The 20,673-nt window shown below is 37.3% G+C and overlaps 1 protein-coding gene across 3 annotated transcripts in view; it reads left to right on the forward strand.

Moving 5' to 3' along the window:
- Positions 1-20,673, forward strand: part of LOC136831215 (homeobox protein engrailed-1a-like) — a 236,682-nt gene that overhangs the window by 213,377 nt on the left and 2,632 nt on the right. For all 3 annotated transcript variants that reach the window (XM_067091231.1, XM_067091230.1, XM_067091233.1), the window contains exons 2-3: positions 18,734-18,845; positions 19,156-19,258. In XM_067091231.1, the coding sequence (XP_066947332.1) occupies positions 18,734-18,845; positions 19,156-19,258 (215 nt within the window). The remainder of the gene's footprint in view (positions 1-18,733; positions 18,846-19,155; positions 19,259-20,673) is intronic.

The following is a 20,673-nucleotide window of genomic DNA, read 5'->3' on the forward strand; positions in this document are numbered from 1 at the left end:
TCCCAACTATTATTTCCTAAATAATTACAAAAATAAAAAACGCAAATAATTTCTTATTGGTAATGAATTAAAGAAAGTGCAACAGTGTAAGACATCATCTTGATTATGATGAATGCCTTCATCGAGGTTTATTGCTAATGGTGCGGGCACAATGCTGTCGACTCAGCAGGATAGAATGGATGTTATTGTCCCTCTTTCAAACCAGCGACCATCACACAGAGTAAAAAAAAAAAAATACCTTTAATGTGTACGCGTGAAGAAGGTCTAGGAAGAACATTACAATGATAAGAACGGTAACTGAAATAATATCAATAATAATAATAATATATAATAATAATAATAATAATAATAATAATAATAATAATAATAATAATAATAATAATAATAATAATAATAAAATGTACCTCTTCATCACACTCACTATGTGGGAACTTCCAGATTAAAAAAGTTTTACAAAACAATTGAAAACACAAAAACTCTATTCATCATATATATATATATATATATATATATATATATATATATATATATATATATATATATATATATATATATATATATATATATATATATGTGTGTGTGTGTCTGTTTGTGCGTGTGTACATAGCAGCAAATGTTCGGAAACCAACTTAAAGATAAAATATGATAACCGATATATTTTCTTAGTTACAACAAATATAAATTAAGGAATTTGCCGGGTCCGACGTAACAATTAAAAAACACACAAGAAATTTAGGAGCATATATGTCTGACCACTTTTGATCTCTTGAAGTTTAAGTTGTATTTAAACCGTTTCTTCGTTTAAAGATGTAGTAACTATTCCTATTCCTGATGGGGCATCATGAAGTAATATTTCACAAGGGACAAGCTGCATGTATAGTTTAACCGGACAAAATGACCAGCTATAATGAGAGACTATAATTAGGAGTAAAAATAATAAGGAAGACGGGACTTTTTTATGCAGAGCAAGTGTACAACAAATATAAAGAGAGAAATGTACCACAATAATCAGAGATTTGTTGCAGAGCAAGTGTGCAACAAATATATAGAGAAATGTACCACAATAATGAGAGATTTGTTGCAGAGCAAGTGTACAACAAATATAAAGAGAAATGTACCACAATAATCAGAGATTTGTTGCAGAGCAAGTGTGCAACAAAAATATAGAGAAATGTACCACAATAATGAGAGATTTGTCGCAGAGCAAGTGTACAACAAATATAAAGAGAAATGTACCACAATAATGAGAGATTTGTTGTAAAGCAAGTGTGCAACAAATATAAAGACAGAAATGTACCACAATAATGAGATATTTGTTGCAGAGCAAGTGTGCAACAAATATATAGAGAAATGTACCACAATAATCAGAGATTTGTTGCAGAGCAAGTGTGTAACAAATATAAAGAGAGAAATGTACCACAATAATGAGAGATTTGTTGCAAAGCAAGTGTACAACAAATATAAAGAGAGAAATGTACCACAGTAATGAGAGGTTTGTTGCAAAGCAAGTGTACAAATATAAAGAGAGAAATGTACCACAGTAATGAGAGATTTGTTGCTGAGCAAGTGTACAAATATAAAGAGAGAAATGTACCACAGTAATGAGAGATTTGTTGCAGAACAAGTGTACAAATATAAAGAGAGAAATGTACCACAGTAATGAGAGATTTGTTGCAAAGCAAGTGTGCAACAAATATAAAGAGAGAAATGTACCATAATAATGAGAGATCCTTCCCTTAAAAGCCTACATCCTTATGGTACAAATGTCTCACAAATATTTAGATCATTACTACAATACACCTTGCACTGATGATTGTCCTAAATCAGTGGTTCTCAACCTTTTTCTCACCACGCCCCCTTAAAGAGTTGGTCCTTCCCTCCACGCCCCCCTTGCATCTATGAGTAAAATTCCCTCGCAGATTTAAAGGAAAATGAAAAGAGAGAGAGAGAGAGAGAGAGAGAGAGAGAGAGAGAGAGAGAGAGAGAGAGAGAGAGAGAGAGAGAGAGAGAGAAGGGGTGTTTATATTCTTTTGGGAATGAATTAGTGAGATACTTGACACTGCCTCTTAGCGACTCTTGTTGAGAGAATAACGAATATAATTAAAGAATTTTAAATTTTCTCCTAGGGCTCGCGCCCCCCTTGGAAATTGCTGACGTCGCCCTAGAGGAGCCCCGCCCCCCCGCCCGCCCCAGGGTTGAGAACCACGGTCCTAAATAATGTACGCCTTATTTAGAGCTTCAATATTAAATTGACTGCTCCATAATGCCGTATACCTTATTTGGATATTTAATATTAAAATACTTTATATGTTTTCCCGGGACCTTTGTTCGTAACAAAAAAAAAGAAAAGAAAAACCACCTTTCAACCTGCCGCTTTGCAATTCGATCACGCAATCAATGCATCAGTCAATCATTCGATTCCTCAAGGGTGCAACTCGACGCCTGATATTTAATTCATGCTGAATCTGTCAGTCCCCTTTATGATTCCTAATTAAAATCGATCCAGTCCACTCTTGCTTGCTTCCACGCACAAAAGGAAATTCAGATCAATAATTTAAACTTGGCAAATTACTGCGGTGGAAATACCGCTGTCGTAGAATCCGATGATAAGTCACATAAAGGCAGGTTAAGTAAAGGATACACGGACTTGACTGTCTTCTTGGAAAATAGAATTTAGGCCAAAGGCCAAGCGCTGGGACCTATGAGGTCATTCAGCGCTGAAAGGGAAATTGACAGTAAAACGTTTGAAAGGTGTCACGGGAGGAAAACCTCGCAGTCGCAATATGAAATAATTGTTATGAAAGGGTGGGAAGTCAGATGGAAGAGAATATGAACGGGGGTACAGTAAAAGGAATGAAAGGGGTTGCAGCTACGGGCCGAAGGGAGGCTGCAAAGAACCTTAAATAACGTCTACAGTGCACCACGTGAGGTGCACTGACGGCACTAACCCCCCTCCCCCCTACGGGATGACTGTCTTCTTGTCTTCCTTGAAAAGAAAAGGTGCTGTATCTTTCAAAACAGAATACGGATTTCATTTTAAGGACTGTACTATATATAGGCTACATTCATACATTTATACATATATATACTTACATATATACAAGCAAATCTCAAACAACTTACAGGGCTTTAGAATTATGTTCTTAACCTGAAAATTACGCTTAAATCTTGAAAACTGGATTCAGATACTTTTGTTTTAGCCAAGATCAATCAAGTATAAATTTGATGAGATTCATCTTCGACAAAACAACACGAATAAATTAGAATTACCTTTATAACATGACAGCAAGAAAATTAATGCAATTATAAACGATGGTAAAACTGGAGCATTCCTCAAAAATAACAAACTTTACTTTTTAAAATATATACAGAAAATTGGGGAACTGGTTGGTGTAAACAGACTGAGTGTAAAACTTGACATCTGGTATACCAGACGTGAAACTTATCCTTATTCATCTCACCAACAAGAAAATCAGCAACAAGACTGATGCTGCAATAAGGTATGATAGTCGCTGCTGCTTTCAACGTCATTCTTTCATCAATAACTCTGTTGCAGCTTTGCAAAGTGAATGGAAAAAGTTTAGCGATGGCTTGGATAAATAGTTTCTGTTGCTTGCAATATTAATCTTTCCAATAATAATTCTGTTGCAGCTTTGCAAAATGAATGAAGACGTTCATTAATGAAACTATGTTTTCCACCAAATCAATCTCACTGGAGGAACAATACCCTTGGCGGAGGGGGTGAAGAAGGCGGGGTTAGGTCTTGACGTTAGGCCTAGTGGTGCTGTAAGCACGTACAAGACAAGAGGGATCCAATCCTGCTTTGGTAGCCCTGGCTTTTTACGGCTCCACCTGGCTTGGCTCGCACCCAGCATTATCATTCACGCGCCTGTGGGATATGGCACTGGGAAAGGTTTTTGCGTCCTTCAAGTAGATTGATAATATTCTTCAAGAAGTCCATTGCTTCCTTCACAAAGGCACCGAGTTTCCAAGACCATTACCTTCTGTTACTTCCTTCGAATGAACACCTTAATATTCTTTGGAAGCTTGAATTTCAAGTCAATGGACCCCTTTTGTGGGTTTGTTCCATATGAATAGGGGTAATTTTCTGAATAGTAATAATATTAATAATTCATTTTTAGTTTTTATATATATTTGTTTTATTTGCGTTCATTTTATTTTTTTCAGTTTTACTGATTTTTATTTACTTTCTTTAATAATAATAATAATAATAATAATAATAATAATAATAATAATAATAATAATAATAATAATAGTAATAATAATAATAATAAACTAGATCTTCTTTCTACGACAAATAAAAGGGCTAAGGGAGTATGAGCGTGGAGACTTCAACTTCCAAAAAGGAGTTTAGGGAATAGGTAACTGAGTTCTGGGATTCAACATCTCAGAGAATGGAGGTTGTCTGGGACCACGTGTAAAAGTGTCATAATTGAAATCCAGGTATAAATACACGAGTGCCGTACAATTTATATACACAAAGCGGATAAATGAAAACGGCGATACAAATAATGCAAAAAAAAAAAAAATATAAAAACATAATAGAATGAAGCAAGACTTAGGGAGATGCCACAAACACCGTGCCTATAAAGCTATCGCCCCTCTGATAGAAATCAATTCACTTCCGCACAAAGTATATAGCCGTATCCCCGTAACCCTATTGATTCGACCCTTCAAAGCCAACTGGTGAGGCATGCAAATCCTCTTGTGTGTGTGTGTGTATGTGTGTGTGTTTGTGTGTCATACGAAAACTACAATTACAATCGATCAATCACACAGGGAAAGCAAAATCAATTCCTCGTAAAACACAGAAAAAAATCCGAGTAACTCCAATTACCCGCTTCTTCCGAACCTATTTATTCTAAGCCGTCCTAAAACTTGCATGGGATACCAACACCAACAACACCTCTCTAATCCCTTTGTGCTTCGGACTGAAAATGGCAATTGAACAGTCGCACTGCCGTATTCTTAAAGCGTATTGGATTACGCCTAATTGATAGCCTGGGAGCATTAAAAACGAAATACAACATAATGCTTTCTCTCTCTCTCTCTCTCTCTCTCTCTCTCTCTCTCTCTCTCTCTCTCTCTCTCTCTCCTCTCGCGTTTTTAATGCAGAATGTGATATTATTTAGTCATTACACAACAAACAGCTGTATCAGAGGCAACAAAGTGTAATTCGCTCCGCGGTCGTAAATAACATAACACAGTATAACACAACATAATCGTAAACCTTTATGTTTGGTTATTTCATTTCATAAGGCCTTTTAGATTAGGGGAGGGAGGGGAGGGAGGGGATAAAAAGAGAGGTGGGGAGGAGGTGCAGGGGAAGGAAAAGGGGTAGTAGAAGGAGGAAAAAGATGGGGGAATGAAAGGGAGGAAAACAGAGCAAGAGGGTAAGTGGTGAGTGAAAGAAAGATGATGGAGTGGATAAGGAGAATGAGAAGGGGGGAGAATAAGGGAGGGGTCAAGAAAAGGAAGGGGGTAGATATGGAAGGGAAGAAAGAAGGAATAAAGGAAGTAAAAGAGAGGACAGGAGACGACTGAGGAGGGGAAATGAGGAAGCGGAGAATATGAGAGGGAGGAAAGTAGGTTGGTAGGGAGACTGAGAGGAAGGGTGGGGGGGGGCGATTATGGGTGGCCCTCCTTTCCCCCTACCCACACCCCTAACCCCCTTACCCTAACAGAGCGTAACCTCCAATTGTATTAGCGCGAGTACATTGTAACAAGGCTCGGCAGTACATCCTGAATGTAATTGAAATGTGTTGTCATGATGTATCGCTTCCTGCCCCCGTGGTTTGGCTCTGTCGGGTCGTAATTACCGTCCTTATGAATGAGAAAAAGGCTCTGGGAGGGGAGGGGAAGGGGGGAGGAGAGGGAGAAGGGGAGGAGAGGTGGACAGGAAGGGGAGGGGAAAGGGGATGGGGAGGGGAGGGATGGGATTGGCAGCGGATGAAGAAGGGAAGGGGACTGGGAAGGGGGGGGAGAAGGGGAGAGAGGGAGGAGAGGAGGGGAAAATGAGAAGGGGAGGGGAGGGGATAAGTGGGGATGGAGAAGGGGGGGAGGGGATAGGATTGGTGGGGATGGAGAAGGGAAGCGGACGGGGAAGGGGAGGGGTTGGAAGAGAGGGGTAGGGGTAGGGGAAGGGAGGGTAGGAAGGGAGGGGTAGGAAGGGAGGGGTAGGGGTAGGGGAAGGGGACAGGGGAAGGGGAGGGGAGGGGAAGGGGAGGGGATGGGAAGAGAGGGGAGAGGGAAGGACAGCCATAGCTTAAAGGGAGAGGGATAGAAGGGACAGGCAGAGGAGAGAGAGAGAGAGAGAGAGAGAGAGAGATGAGGTGGGAGGAGAGGGAGGGGTGAAATCGAGAAGATTTTAAGGGTGGGCAGAAATAAATATGGGGGAAGAAAAAAAGAAGTGGGTGTGAAGTACGAAAATGAGAGAGAGAGAGAGAGAGAGAGAGAGAGAGAGAGAGAGAGAGAGAGAAATTAAAAGGGAGTGTAGAATAAAAACAAGATTAAACGTCATCAAGAGAGAAATAGTAAGAGGTCATAAAGTATAAATATAATAGAGAAAGGAATAAAAACGGTAAGGAGGCGGAGCATAAAAAGAAATGGAAGTGGGTAGAAGGATAACAAGAGGAATCAAACAGTTCTCTCTCTTCTGCCTCCGGTGTTGTTGTTCGTCTGTAGTTGTTGTAACTGTTGTTTCTCCACGATTCACTGTTGTTGATTTTGTTTTTGCTGTTGATACGTGTTCTTTCTGTGTTTTATTGGGTGATGCGCCATATTCATCCGTCTGATGTATTTCCAATTTTCTTTAATCAATTTTTATTAAGGTTGGCCTCTGAAATTATTTCAGTTAACATCTCTTTAAATTTTAGTGAACATCCTTTTAAATTTTATTTAACATCCCTTTAAATTTTAGTTAACATCCTTTTAAATTTTGTTTAACATCCCTTTAAATTTTAGTGAACATCCTTTTAAATTTTATTTAACATCCCTTTAAATTTTAGTTAATATCCCTTAATTTCAGTTAAAATCCCTTTAAATTTTAGTTAACTTCCCCTAATTTCAGTTAAAATCCCTTTAAATTTTAGTTATCACTCCTTAATTTCAGTTAACATCCCTTTAAATTTTAGTTAACATCCCTTAATTTTAGTTAACATCTTTTTAAATTTATCAACATCCCTTTAAATTATAGTTAACATCACTTAACTTTAATTAACATCCCTTTGAATTTTAGTTGACATCCCTTTGAATTTTAGTTAACATCCCTTAATTTCAGTTAACATCCCTTTAAATTTAATTTGACCAGGAAAAATAGCTGGATTATCTTCAAAATCCAATTGCAAAGACTCTACCAAAATACTCATTAATTTCTTAAAAATGATGACAAAATTACAAAATTATGAAAATAATCAAAAGAAACCTCCTTCCTCTCTCTCTCTCTCTCTCTCTCTCTCTCTCTCTCTCTCTCTCTCTCTCTCTCTCTCATGTTGACAAAGTCTAGTAAGTATTCGATAACTGAAAATAACCTGTTATTACGTAATTGGGATTTGGGATAAAGAAAATAACGCACAATATCATTTATAAAATTGATTAGAGAGAGAGAGAGAGAGAGAGAGAGAGAGAGAGAGAGAGAGGCTGATATATGAGTGATGGAGTGAAAGAGAAGTGTTGTAAGAATTTATGAGAGAAAGAGAGAAAGTTCTCGTGTATGTGTGGGTGGGTGACTGTGTTTTAGAAAAACAAAAATCTACGGATGATATCCCAAGATACCTGTGAGTCCTCATCAGTATATTCTGACAGGTGTAAACTGAATGATGACTAGTCACTCTTAAGCACCTGACAGGTAACACTCAACTACAATCACGTAAGAAGAGAAAGAAAAGAAACAAAAAATATATTTTTTTCAATGGTCTTCTGCTGTTCGTCCAAAGACACTTCCGGTAAATAAAAGACAGAATAAATTGTTCATTTTTGTTTGTTAGCTTTCTGTAAAAGAAAACTATTGTGCCGGCTTTGTCTGTCTGTCCGCACTTTTTCTGTCCGCCCTCAGATCTTAAAAACTACTGAGGCTAGAGGGCTGCAAATTGGTCATCCACCCTCCAGTCATCAAACACACCAAATTGCAGCCCTCTAGCCTCAGTAGTTTTTATTTTATTTAAGGTTAAAAGTTAGCCATGATCGTGCGTCTGGCAACAATATAGGACAGGCCACCAGGGCCGGCTGAGGGTTTCATGGACCGCAGCTCATACAGCATTATACTGAGACCACCGAAAGATAGATCTATTTTCGGTGGCCTTGATTATACGCAGTACAGAAAACTCGATTGCGCCGAAGAACGCATTTATTGCTTGTTTGTTTGTCTGTTATGAACAAATGATCACAAGGAACCAGTTAAAAAATGCCTTAAATAAAACCTATAAAAAAGAAGAAGAAAAATACAGAATACTGAATGTCGGGTCAAAGTGGGAGGCAGAAAATCATCAAGATACCTGACGCCCTACAAAAACGTTTCACTAGTAACTTCTAATCCCTCCTACGACAGCAATCATTCAAGAATAGCTCACTGCCAAAACAAAACAAGCACTAAAAGAAAGTCTGGTAATGGTATGGTATGAAGAAGTACATTTCATGAATTTATTAAAAAAGAAATAAGTACATTACACCACTTTATTAAAATAATATCTTAAATATATATATATATATATATATATATATATATATATATATATATATATATATATATATATATATATATATATATATATATATATATATATATATGTCTTTTATTCTGCTTCATTCTGGCACTATTCATGCAAATGTGTACAGGTATTTACTACCACTACTACTACTGCTGCTGCTGATGAAAGAATAAACCAAAAGTGATTTCCAACGATCACAAACCTCTCTCTCTCTCTCTCTCTCTCTCTCTCTCTCTCTCTCTCTCCGAAGACGTCTTCCACGACACGTCCTGTGACACTCGTCTTTAGTTCCCTTCAGATAAGAGATCCCAGGAGGTGCTCCGGCGCATAGCAGAAGAAGAAGAAGAAGAAGAAGAAGATGGAGAAGAAGATGGAGGAGGAGAAGAAGATGGAGGAGAAAAAGAAGAAGAAGAAGAAGAAGAAGAAGATGGAGAAGAAGAAGAAGAAGAAGAAGAAGAAAAAGATGGAGGAGAAGAAGGAGAAGATGGAGAAGAAGAAGAAGTATATAAATGTCAAAAGAAGATAGTGAAGTTGGGGATGAGAAAGTCAAGAAGAAGAAGAAGAAGAAGAAGAAGAAGAAGAAGAAGAAGAAGAAGAAGAAGAAGAAGAAGAAGTATATAACTGTCAAGAGAAGATAGTGAAGTGGAGGAGGAGGAGAAAGTCAGGAATGAGTGCAGGAGGTAAAGGAAGAAGACCCGAAGCGAAGATGAGGAGAGGCGCACGACGATAAAAGAGGGAGGGAGGGGAATAGTTAAAGAGGGGGGGGGGTGGTGGGAGTGGCGAGGAAGGAAGAAGGACCTATTTGGAGTCGATTAAATAAATACTAAAGAACGAAAGGGACGATGGAATCACCCAGAATCCCTAAAAAGGAACACGAGCTGTCGCGATGGAAGTGTGACTTGATATTTCTTAATTAGCGGCCGTTTAAGAAAGCCGGTGATTACACGACCTCACAGTTCCTTCCGCCTACGCGTCTTGAACCGACCACAGTGCCGAGCATGCGATCACGAGTTCACTCCTCTAAGATATCACAGAAAAAACACTGCAACATATTTCGAAGCGTCAAACCGAAACGGCTGGATCAGGGTATAGACCCTGGGCTGGATTAGATACTCGTTTTAGTTTTCTGTAAGAGTTTAGTTTTCTGTAAAAGTAAACTGTTGTGCCGGCTTTGTCTGTCCGTCCGCACTTTTTTTCTGTCCGCTCTCAGATCTTAAAAACTACTGAGGCTAGAGGGCTGCAAATTGGTATGATAATTATCCACCCTCCAATCATCAAACATACCAAATTGCAGCCCTCTAGCCTTAGTAGTTTTAATTTTATTCAAGTTAAAAGTTAGCCATTATCCTACTTCTGGCAACGATATAGGCTAGGCCACCACAGGGTCGTCGTGGTTATATTTTCATGGACCGCGGCTCGTCCTCATACAGCGTTATACCGTGACCATCGAAAGACAGATCTATTTTCGGTGGCCTCGATTATAAGCTGTACAGAAAACTCGATTGCGCCGAGGAAACTTCGGCACATTTTTTACTTATTAAGCCATGAAATCAAAACATTTGAATTACAGTAGTTACTCGTTTTCAATCTAGTCTAATAGACTTCTTGTGAGCAGGTCCGTCGAACCTTGGACGAAGCCTCAAAAAGTCAGCTAATTAATCACGCCCCCGAGTCGATAATTGGCGCTGTCTCTTGCTAATCGATTGAGAGACCAGCAACTTTTTGTCAGCGCAGCAAAACAAGCTAATATCGAGTTAAATTTCACTTCCAATGTCCATTGCTGTTTGATTACATAGACTGGTATAAATTCTCTTTACACTGATCTTTCTTTGAAGAATATTTAACCGGACATAACGCAAGTAAAATGGAAAAATCAAATCACTCATGATAAGTCAAATCAGCTAAAACGGAAATATTATGGATGAAATTTTCAACAGCTTTACAAGGCGTTAAATTCCTAGCCGTGCTGTTTAACTGGTTATTATTGGTTATTACTCACGTCTACAGAATTATTAATCAACAACGGAGCAACATAACTGAGGTAATCTAATTTTTGTTAATGATGAGAGAAATTTCTCTCACTTTGGACACAACCATTTAATATTCCACGCTCTTTAGATACTAAAACATGTCAGGTACATGGAATCCTTGTTTATTTATTACCTATTTATTCTTATTTTTCGAGTGGAAAAGAATCTTTGCATGAGTTACACCATTAATCGCACCGAGAGAGAGAGAGAGAGAGAGAGAGAGAGAGAGAGAGAGAGAGAGAGAGAGAGAGAGAGAGAACTAATCCACCATTTCTGTTATACATATCTCTCTCTCTCTTTCTCACTCTTCAAAGGTGTAGTTTATGATATTCCAGAATCTCTCTCTCTCTCTCTCTCTCTCTCTTCAAAGGTGTAGTTTATGGTATACCAGAATCTCTCTCCTCTCTCTCCTCAGAAGTGTAGTTTGTGATATATCAGTCTCTCTCTCTCTCTCTCTCTTCAAAGGTGTAGTTTATGGTATACCAGAACCTCTCTCTCTCTCTCTTTAAATGTGTAGTTTATATGGTGGTACCAGAATCTCTCTCTCTCTCTCTCTCTCTCTCTCTCTCTCTCTCTCTCTCTCTCTCTCCCTCCTACTGGAAGAGAAATCTAGATCTCTCCACTAAACGTCCTCTTCTCTTCATATTTACACTTAGTAACCCCCTCCCCCTCCCCCCACCTCCATATAGCACCCAGGTTATGCCCCTCCGTGAAGGCGGGTACCGGGAGCACCCGACAACCCCGCCAGCCTGTCCATCTCACATCACCAGCCAACTTGGGGTCGATGTTGTTAATGGGACGCCAATTACAAATTGGTAGAGTGGGTTACTATGCTAAATAGGGGGCGTGACATGATCGGCATATTGTAAATTGGGCGAACGTGACGCTGGGACTTATTGAGTAACGCTGGGCGGCGTCACAGCGTAATGGCGTATATATTCAGAGGGCAAGGTTCCATAATGATGCACTTTATTGTCGTTATTGCTTTTGTTTACATTAATTTCTGATGCGATTCGCTCGTATTTTGGATCGGATTTTTTTTGTCTTGTTTTTTTGTTTCGTCTCTTTTTTTTATGGTTCGTGCATTACTTGCGTTTTTGTTTACTTCTCACTTCGTTTTAATATCTTTTTGTATATTATCTTTTATGTTATTGCCATCTCTCTTTCGTTATTTACCTTCACTGCTCTCTCTTTCTCTCTCTCTCTCTTTTATTCAGTCCCTACATTGTCTTTCACTTCCTACGTCCTCTCTCTCTCTCTCTCTCTCTCTCTCAGTCGCATTTATTCTCTACACTGCATTCCGTTTTCTACTCTCCTTCTCTCTTATTACACATTCTAATCTTTCCATCTTTCATCTAGCAATTACCACGCTCTTTCTCTGCCTATCTCTCTCTTTTCATCCACATTCTACTATCTCTTCCTCTCTCTCCTTCCACATTCTATCTTATCTTTCCATCTCCCACCCAGCAACTCTCTCTCTCTCTCTCTCTCTCTCTCTCTCTCTCTCTCTCTCTCTCTCTCTCTTTTCATCGACATTCTACTATCTCTTCCTCTATCTCCTTCCACATTCTACCTTATCTTTCCACCTTCCACCCAGTAACTCTCTCTCTCTCTCTCTCTCTCTCTCTCTCTCTCTCTCTCTCTCTCTCTTCATCGACATTCTACTATCTCTTCCTCTATCTCCTTCCACATTCTACCTTATCTTTCCACCTTCCACCCAGTAACTCTCTCTCTCTCTCTCTCTCTCTCTCTCTGTATACACCTACTTTGCATAAACCCGGAGGGGTTGATTGTATTGGCTATAATACGACCAGTATGAAACTGGTCATTGTCTCGACGAGTCTCATACTCGTATCGTCCTCCCCATCACTTCTCATTAGAGTCGGAGTTGTCACCACACATACTCATAAGTCCTGTTTATAACTGAATTGATTTTCGGTGTCTGGTGTCCTTGGGTGTCCCCAAGAAGGATACCGGGACACAACGGGTCGTAACCGAGGACCGGGACCTTTCCCTGGAAAGAGCGGGACGCCATACCTTAAAAACTAACCATAGAATTTTCTTGAAAATAATTTTATTATGTTTCCCACACCCAAATTGTTGAGTGTTAACTTCAGCCATGACCTAACCTAACCTAACCTAATTTGGGGCATGGCCAAAAAACCGGGTCTGGTGCAGTACTAACGTACATCTCAGGAATTTGTTACCGGGACGTTTTTACGCCCCCGAATGTCTCTCTGTCTGGCTGTTTATCCGTATTTATTCAAGGGTCTGTCTGTGTACGTATTAAATGGGCGTGGGGAAAAGGATATTAAATTGTTGCAAATGTCTTTATTTTTTTTTGTGGGTCTTCTTAAATACGATAAGGATGGGAATCGCATTACAGTAGGTTGCTGATAAGTAGATTTATAATTTTGATACATTTACATGCATGCATGTATGTGTATATATCTAATTATATATACAGATATATATATACACATACATATACATATATATAGTTATATATTTACAGTATATATATATATATATATGCCTGCACACACACATACTATATATATATATGTGTGTGTGTGTGTGTGTGTGTGTGTGTATACGCGTGAGTGCGTCCGCGTGCAAAAACATAAAAAAAAGAACATACGCGCACAAAGGTATGTAAGTACTCATAAAATTATACGGCCCTAACTTTAAATTTACATAACAAACAGGCTGCATAATCATAAGTCATTCCCAATGAGCTCTTCTATTCTATTATAAATAAACTATCGACCTGTAATTCACTCGATACACCTTTACAACCGAAGGTGTTGTAAAAGCATTCATAATAATTTCTTATTATATCTTTTGACTCTAGTAGTTCATTAAATGTAAGAAAATAAATATATATACAGAATAAAGCCAATAAACAAAGCAATAAGAAATTAGCCATTTAATTAATGAAAAAACATATTTTCTAACATCAAACAGAAACAACGACTTCTGATCCCCGCCACATCGGCAAAAGGTTTCAAACTAGCCCCGTATAGGAGGGTAGTGACGTCACGCGGTGCACCGTAGGCATTACTTAAAGGTCCTTTGCTCAGCGTCCCTTCGGCCCTTTAGCTGCAACCCCTTGCATTCCTTTTTCTGTACCTCTCTTCATATTCTTTCTTCCATCTGACTTTCCACCCTCTCTAACAATTGTCTCATAGTGCAACCGCGAGGTTTTCTTCCTGTTACCCCTTCCAAACCTTATTACTGACTGTCAATTTCCCTTTCAGCGCTGAATGACCTCGTAGGTGCCAGCGCTCGGCCGTTGGCCTAAATTCTCAGCCGGATTCCTTTCGAACCCAAGAAACTTTTGGCTCTCCGGTATCATTGGGACTCACTGTCCCTCACGTGAGAATAGAACAGAATAGAACATAGAGTTTAGGGCCGAAGTCCAAGCGCTGGGAACTATATGGTCATTCAGCGCTGAAAGGGAAACTGAGAGTAAAGGAGGTTTGACAGGTGTAACGGGAGGAAAACCTCTCAGTTGCGCTGTGAAACGATTGTTAGAAGAAGGTGGAAAGTAAGATGGAAGAAAGAGAATACGAAAGGAAGTGCAGTAAAAGGAATGAAAAGGGTTGCAGCAAGGGGACGAAGACTCTCCGCAAACAACCTCAAGTAACGCCTACAGTGCACCACATGAGGTGCACTGACGGTACTACCCCCTACGGGATATACACAAATACAAATATATATATATATATAGATGTATTTAACCTTATATATATTTATAGGTTTATACATACGTACATACACGGATATATATATATATATATATATATATATATATATATATATATATATATATATATATATATATGTATACATACACACATATATATATATACATATATACACATATTTACATATACATATACGAAAATAAACTTAAACCACACATATACATATACGAAAATAAACTTTAAACCACACCTACCTTTCGCCCAACACCCACAGAGAGAAGCCGACCTCCTTCCCCCGGAGTAATACGAAAGTTAATAAAGCAATTTGACACCAATAAAAGACACCATTAGCACTTTGCAATCCTTACGCGAGAAGCAATTTCTCCCTGTAATGAAAACAGCGGAAAGGTGCTGCCTACCAGCGTTATGCGGGTTGTAATTTTATAATGGGCCTCTGTACGGTGATATAAGTGGGTTGTATATAAACAGCGTATCACGGCCGTGACAGGTAACGGCGTAATTCTCGCCGTTACGGTAGTCAAATCACGCGCGGAAAAGGCATACGTATAATACGTGCGTCATGCCATTAGGCAGTATACGGGGCATAAAATTTTTTTTTTTTGGGGGGGGGATAGGTATGGGATAGAACGTGCTCGAATAATAATAATAATAATAATAATAATAATAATAATAATAATAATAATAATAATAATAATAGTAATAATAATAATAATAATAATAATAATAATCTCAATGATGATTTTTAATAAAAGTTTTGTTGAAACTTTACACATACAAACACACACACACATACATATATACACAGTATATATATATATATATATATATATATATATATATATATATATATATATATATATATATATATATATATATATATATATATATATATATATATATATATATATATATATATATATATATATATAAACACAAGGTTTAAGTATGTTAACTTACAAACACTCTCTTTTAAGAATAACTTACAGCCATCGTAATATTCAAATATCTAAAAACATTTATGTTTCTGCTACACGAATTTTAAAGTGTCAATGACCTCTGGAGTCTAAACGCATAAAGCCTGAGAGTATTAAAAAAATATTATCTAGGCCTACTCAGTGATTTTCATGATTCAAATACCACCCAAAATTTACGGATCATTCTCGCTGGCACTAATGAGGCGGTGGCACAATGGCAAGTTTTCTGGCGTCTTCTATAATCCTCCCGACTGAGGCTAGAGGGCTGCAAATTGGTATGTTGATCATCCACCCTCCAGTCATCAAACATACCAAATTGCAGCCCTCTACCCTCAGGAGTTTTTATTTTATTTAAGATTAAAGTTAGCCATAATCGTGCTTCCGGCAACGATTAGGATAGGCCATCACCAGGCCGTGGTTAAAGGTTCATGGGTCGCGGCTCATCCAGCATTATACCGAGACCACCGAAAGATAGATCTATCTTCGGTAGCCTTGATTATCCGCTGTAGCGTCTGTACAGAAAACTCGATTGCGCCGAAGAAACTTCTGCGCGTTTTTTACTTGTTTATTTATTTATTTATTTATCAGCTAATCGTAGACACGTATGATGGCTGCAGTTATGTCATTTCAGTGTGAGCCTTACTTTATTTTTATTGTTCTTTTTTTGGCTAATTTATTCGGCTGGTTCATGCAAATAAATCGATAAATTTTTCGGCTAATTATTCCAAAACAGACGAACGCTCTCGGTAACATAGGTTGCTCTTAAGTAATGAAATGGCAAGATTTTAAAAGTGAGTGAAAGCCCTAAAAAAAAAAAAAAAAAAAAAAGCAAAAAAAAAAAAAAAATTGGTGCGCATCTGCGGACTAAAAAAAAAAAATTGGTGCGCACCTCCGGACTAAAAAAAAAAAAAAAAAATTGGTGCGCACCTCTTGACTGAAAAAAATTTTTTTTTTGTGCGCACCTCTGGACTAATTTTTTTTTTTTTAGTCCAGAAGTGCGCACCTGAGTTCTTGTTCACTCTTAAAACTTTTCCATTTCGTTACATACGGGTAACCTATGTCATGGCGAGGGCCATCATTACACAAAAAGAGACTTCCTCTCCTTCCCAAAATCTCAGATTCAGTCAGTCAGCCTGAGTCAGTCTGAGTCAGTCACCTTGTCAGTCACAGTCTCACCTGTCAAGGCTTATCGCTGTAATCACTGCTGTCCAACGGGGACGTGCCGTTATTTGCGTTATTATTCTAATCGCGAAGAATTAGGATAATGGAAAGATTAAAAAGGATAAATAACAGTTCGTATGTAATCTCTGTTGGGGAGGACGAGTTGCCGGTTAGGCTAAATAACACGATTTTCACCTCTGGTAACTCACGTTGAGAGAGTTGCATGTTAGGCTTTAAGTCCATTATTGTTTTTGTGAAGAATTTCTTCCACAAACGTCATTCTGTTGCTATTGTTTTCAAAGGATAACATAATACACAAAAAAATAATAACGTGTATACGAAATTATGAAGAATAACGCTAGCAAATAACTTAAACCTCACAAAAATAGCAATTCATTATTTGTGAAATGGCAACTGCCACCTCAGTTAATTATATATATATATATATATATATATATATATATATATATATATATATATATATATATATATATATATATATATATATATATAAATTATTTGGTCATTGTATTTACGGTACATCTGCTAACTCATTCTGAATATAATGAAACTGCCCAGTACAGCGTATGATGCTGGTTGTTTACAGTTTACTGAATTTACAAGTCCAAAAAATATTACAGCCTAGAACCCTTTGTCTGATTGTTGACACATGAAACAAACATATCTGTTTGTTTCAACTATTTAAGCTAAATATAATATTCTAATATAAATAAGGTGATCTACTTATCAAACAATCCACCAAGGGCTAACTTATTTACACTAATTAAGTTAAAGCTAATAATATAATGTAGACAAGTAGATTTGCTGATCAACCTAATTTTTCACTTTGATTCTACTCATCTACGACAAACAGTCTATATGTCAGTTTGTTTACACAGTCCACTGATTCTACTCAACTACTACTCCACTGATTCTACTCACGTGCTACAAACATCTATCTGTCAGCTTGTTTACATAATCCACTGATTCTACTCATCTGCTACAAACAGTCTCTCTCTCAGCTTGCTTACACAATCCACTGATTCTACTCATCTACTACAAACAGTCTCTCTGTCAGCTTGCTTACACAATCCACTGATTCTACTCAAGTACTACAAACAGTCTCTCTGTCAGCTTGCTTACACAATCCACTGATTCTACTCATGTACTACAAACAGTCTCTCTGTCAGCTTGCTTACACAATCCACTGATTCTACTCAAGTACTACAAACAGTCTCTCTGTCATTCTTGCTCATCACAATCCACTGATTCTACTCATCTACTACAAACAGTCTCTCTGTCAGCTTGCTTACACAATCCACTGATTCTACTCATGTACTACAAACAGTCTCTCTGTCATCTACTTACACAATCCACTGATTCTACTCATCTACTACTCCATTTATTCTCCTCATCTACTACAAACAGTTTCTCTGTCACCTTGTTTACACAATCAAATGATTCTACTCATCTACAACAAACAATCTATCTTACTACAAACAATCTATCTGTCAGCTTGTTTACACAATCCACTGATTCTACTCATCTACTACAAACAGTCTCTCTGTTAGCTTGCTTACACAATCCACTGATTCTACTCATGTACTACAAACAGTCTCTCTGTCAGCTTGTTTACACAATCCACTGATTCTACTCATCTACTACTCCACTTATTCTACTCATCTACTACAAACAGTCTCTCTGTCAGCTTGTTTACACAATCAAATGATTCTACTCATCAACAACAAACAACCTATCTTACTACAAACAATCTATCTGTCAGCTTGTTTACACAATCCACTGATTCTACTCATGTACTACAAACAGTCTCTCTGTCAGATTGTTTACACAATCCACTGATTCTACTCATCTACTACAAACAGTCTCTCTGTTAGCTTGTTTACACAGTCAAATGATTCTACTCGTCTACAACAAACAACCAATCTTACTACAAACAATCTATCTGTCAGCTTCTTTACATAATCCACTGATTCTACTCAAGTACTACAAACAGTCTCTCTGCCAGCTTGTTTACACAATCCACTGATTCTACTCATCTACTACAAACAATTTATCTGTCAGCTTGTTCACGCAGTGCTCTTTTGCCGCAGGTCCCAGAACGCGCAGAATTAAGAAACGGGACAAGAAGGACGAGAAGCGCCCCCGGACGGCTTTCACCTCAGACCAGCTGGCCAGACTGAAGAAGGAATTCCAGGAGAACAGGTTCGTCTTTCCAGCGTTTTCCGTTGGCCTTGTCACGATGAGAAATGGTATAGCTTTTATCACTGGTTGGTTTCGTCTAATTTTTTTTTTTTTTTTTATATTTTACTGAGAAAAACCAACAAAGCCCAGGGCGTAGAGAGATGACTCAGCGATCTGGTTAAACAGTTATTTTAAATTAATTATTATATTAATGACTATTATAATGACGTGATAAAGAATATATATATATATATATATATATATATATATATATATATATATATATATATATATATATATATAAACATAAATTTCTCGTTCCCCTTCGCAGATACCTGACGGAGAAGAGGCGGCAGGATTTGGCGCGAGACCTGGGCCTGAACGAGAGTCAAATCAAGATCTGGTTCCAGAACAAGCGAGCCAAGATAAAAAAGGTGGAACCTTGTTTATGATTTTTGCTTCGACTTTTAGTTCGTTTATTATCATTTTTTTTTTTTTTTGGATAGTTTAGGAGAGTTTTTATTTTACAAGTTGAGTGTTTTTTCCCCTTTTGGTTTTTGTTTGATTATAGTCGAGTCTTTCGAAGATACTTTGCAATTTGGCTTTTTTTCAGTGTTTTTTTTTTTGACACGACACTACTGCCTCTTATGAGTCGGGTGATCTTTTTTTTTACAGTTTCTTAATAAGAATTTTATGGCTCAGTTCACGTTAATTCAAAGGTTTTCTTGGACATCTTACATTTTTAAACTTTTCTTTTTACATTTTCATAGCTATTTTACTAGTCCGAATCTCTTATTCTTATTTATCTAAGTTTTATTTATTTTTCGATAGATTAGTGGACAATTTACACTTGTTTTTCTCACCCTTAATTAATAAGGATACACATTGCACAGACGCATTTAGCTTTCTAAAACTCCGGTCATGTTTTCGATTCCCATATTCTTTAAATTTGCATTTAACTTTCTAAAACTCCGGTCATGTTTTGATTCCCATTTTCTTTAAATTTACATTTAACTTTCTAGAACTCCGGTCATGTTTTCGATTCCCACTTTCTTTAAATTTGTATTTAACTTTCTAAACCTTTGGTCAAGTTTTCGATCCCCATTTTCTTTAAATTTACCGAACATTTCATTAATTGGTTCCCGACGCCTCCCAAGGCTGAAAACAAGAATTCTCCCGATTTTTTATTAAAGGAGAGATCTCGCCATTTTTTTTTTTTTTTACCAAAATTAAATTTTCAGTATTTTCACGATTTTTCATTTCAAAGGACAGCTTTCGCTACTTTACAAGATTCAATTCGATATTTTATCATTTTAGCAATCATTTTATCATTCTGTCTCTTACAGTTCAACTTTACCAGATTTTTCTTTATCACTTTTAGCAGTCATTTTATCATTCTGTTTCTTACAGTTCAATTTTACCGGATTTTTTATTTTTATCACTTTAGGTCCCACATTGCAAAAGTATATGATAAACATTTTATCGCTACACCTTTCTTGTTTGAAAATAAACGACAGGTATTCTTCATGTTTCTTCAACTCTTCTATTTAGATAATCTAGTTGCTTTTTTGTAGCTATTTCCTACGATTTAACAATTTCATAGTTATTTATCATTTTACCTAATATATTGCAAACTATTACAGACTACCATTTCACATATCTGATCTCAATATGTTAATGGATTTACGTTTCCACAGTTTTAATGGATATTTAACCATTTCATTATTTTATCGCCAGGAATCATAACAACTGACAGAAAATCCGTTCGTATTCTTGTCATTCAAAATATTCTCCACTCATTGTTAGATATTAAAGCCTTTTACAGCTTACGGGATATCAGAAGGGATTC

This window comes from Macrobrachium rosenbergii, chromosome 48 (genome assembly GCF_040412425.1).
Source record: "Macrobrachium rosenbergii isolate ZJJX-2024 chromosome 48, ASM4041242v1, whole genome shotgun sequence".
In the NCBI taxonomy this organism is placed as follows: domain Eukaryota; kingdom Metazoa; phylum Arthropoda; class Malacostraca; order Decapoda; family Palaemonidae; genus Macrobrachium; species Macrobrachium rosenbergii.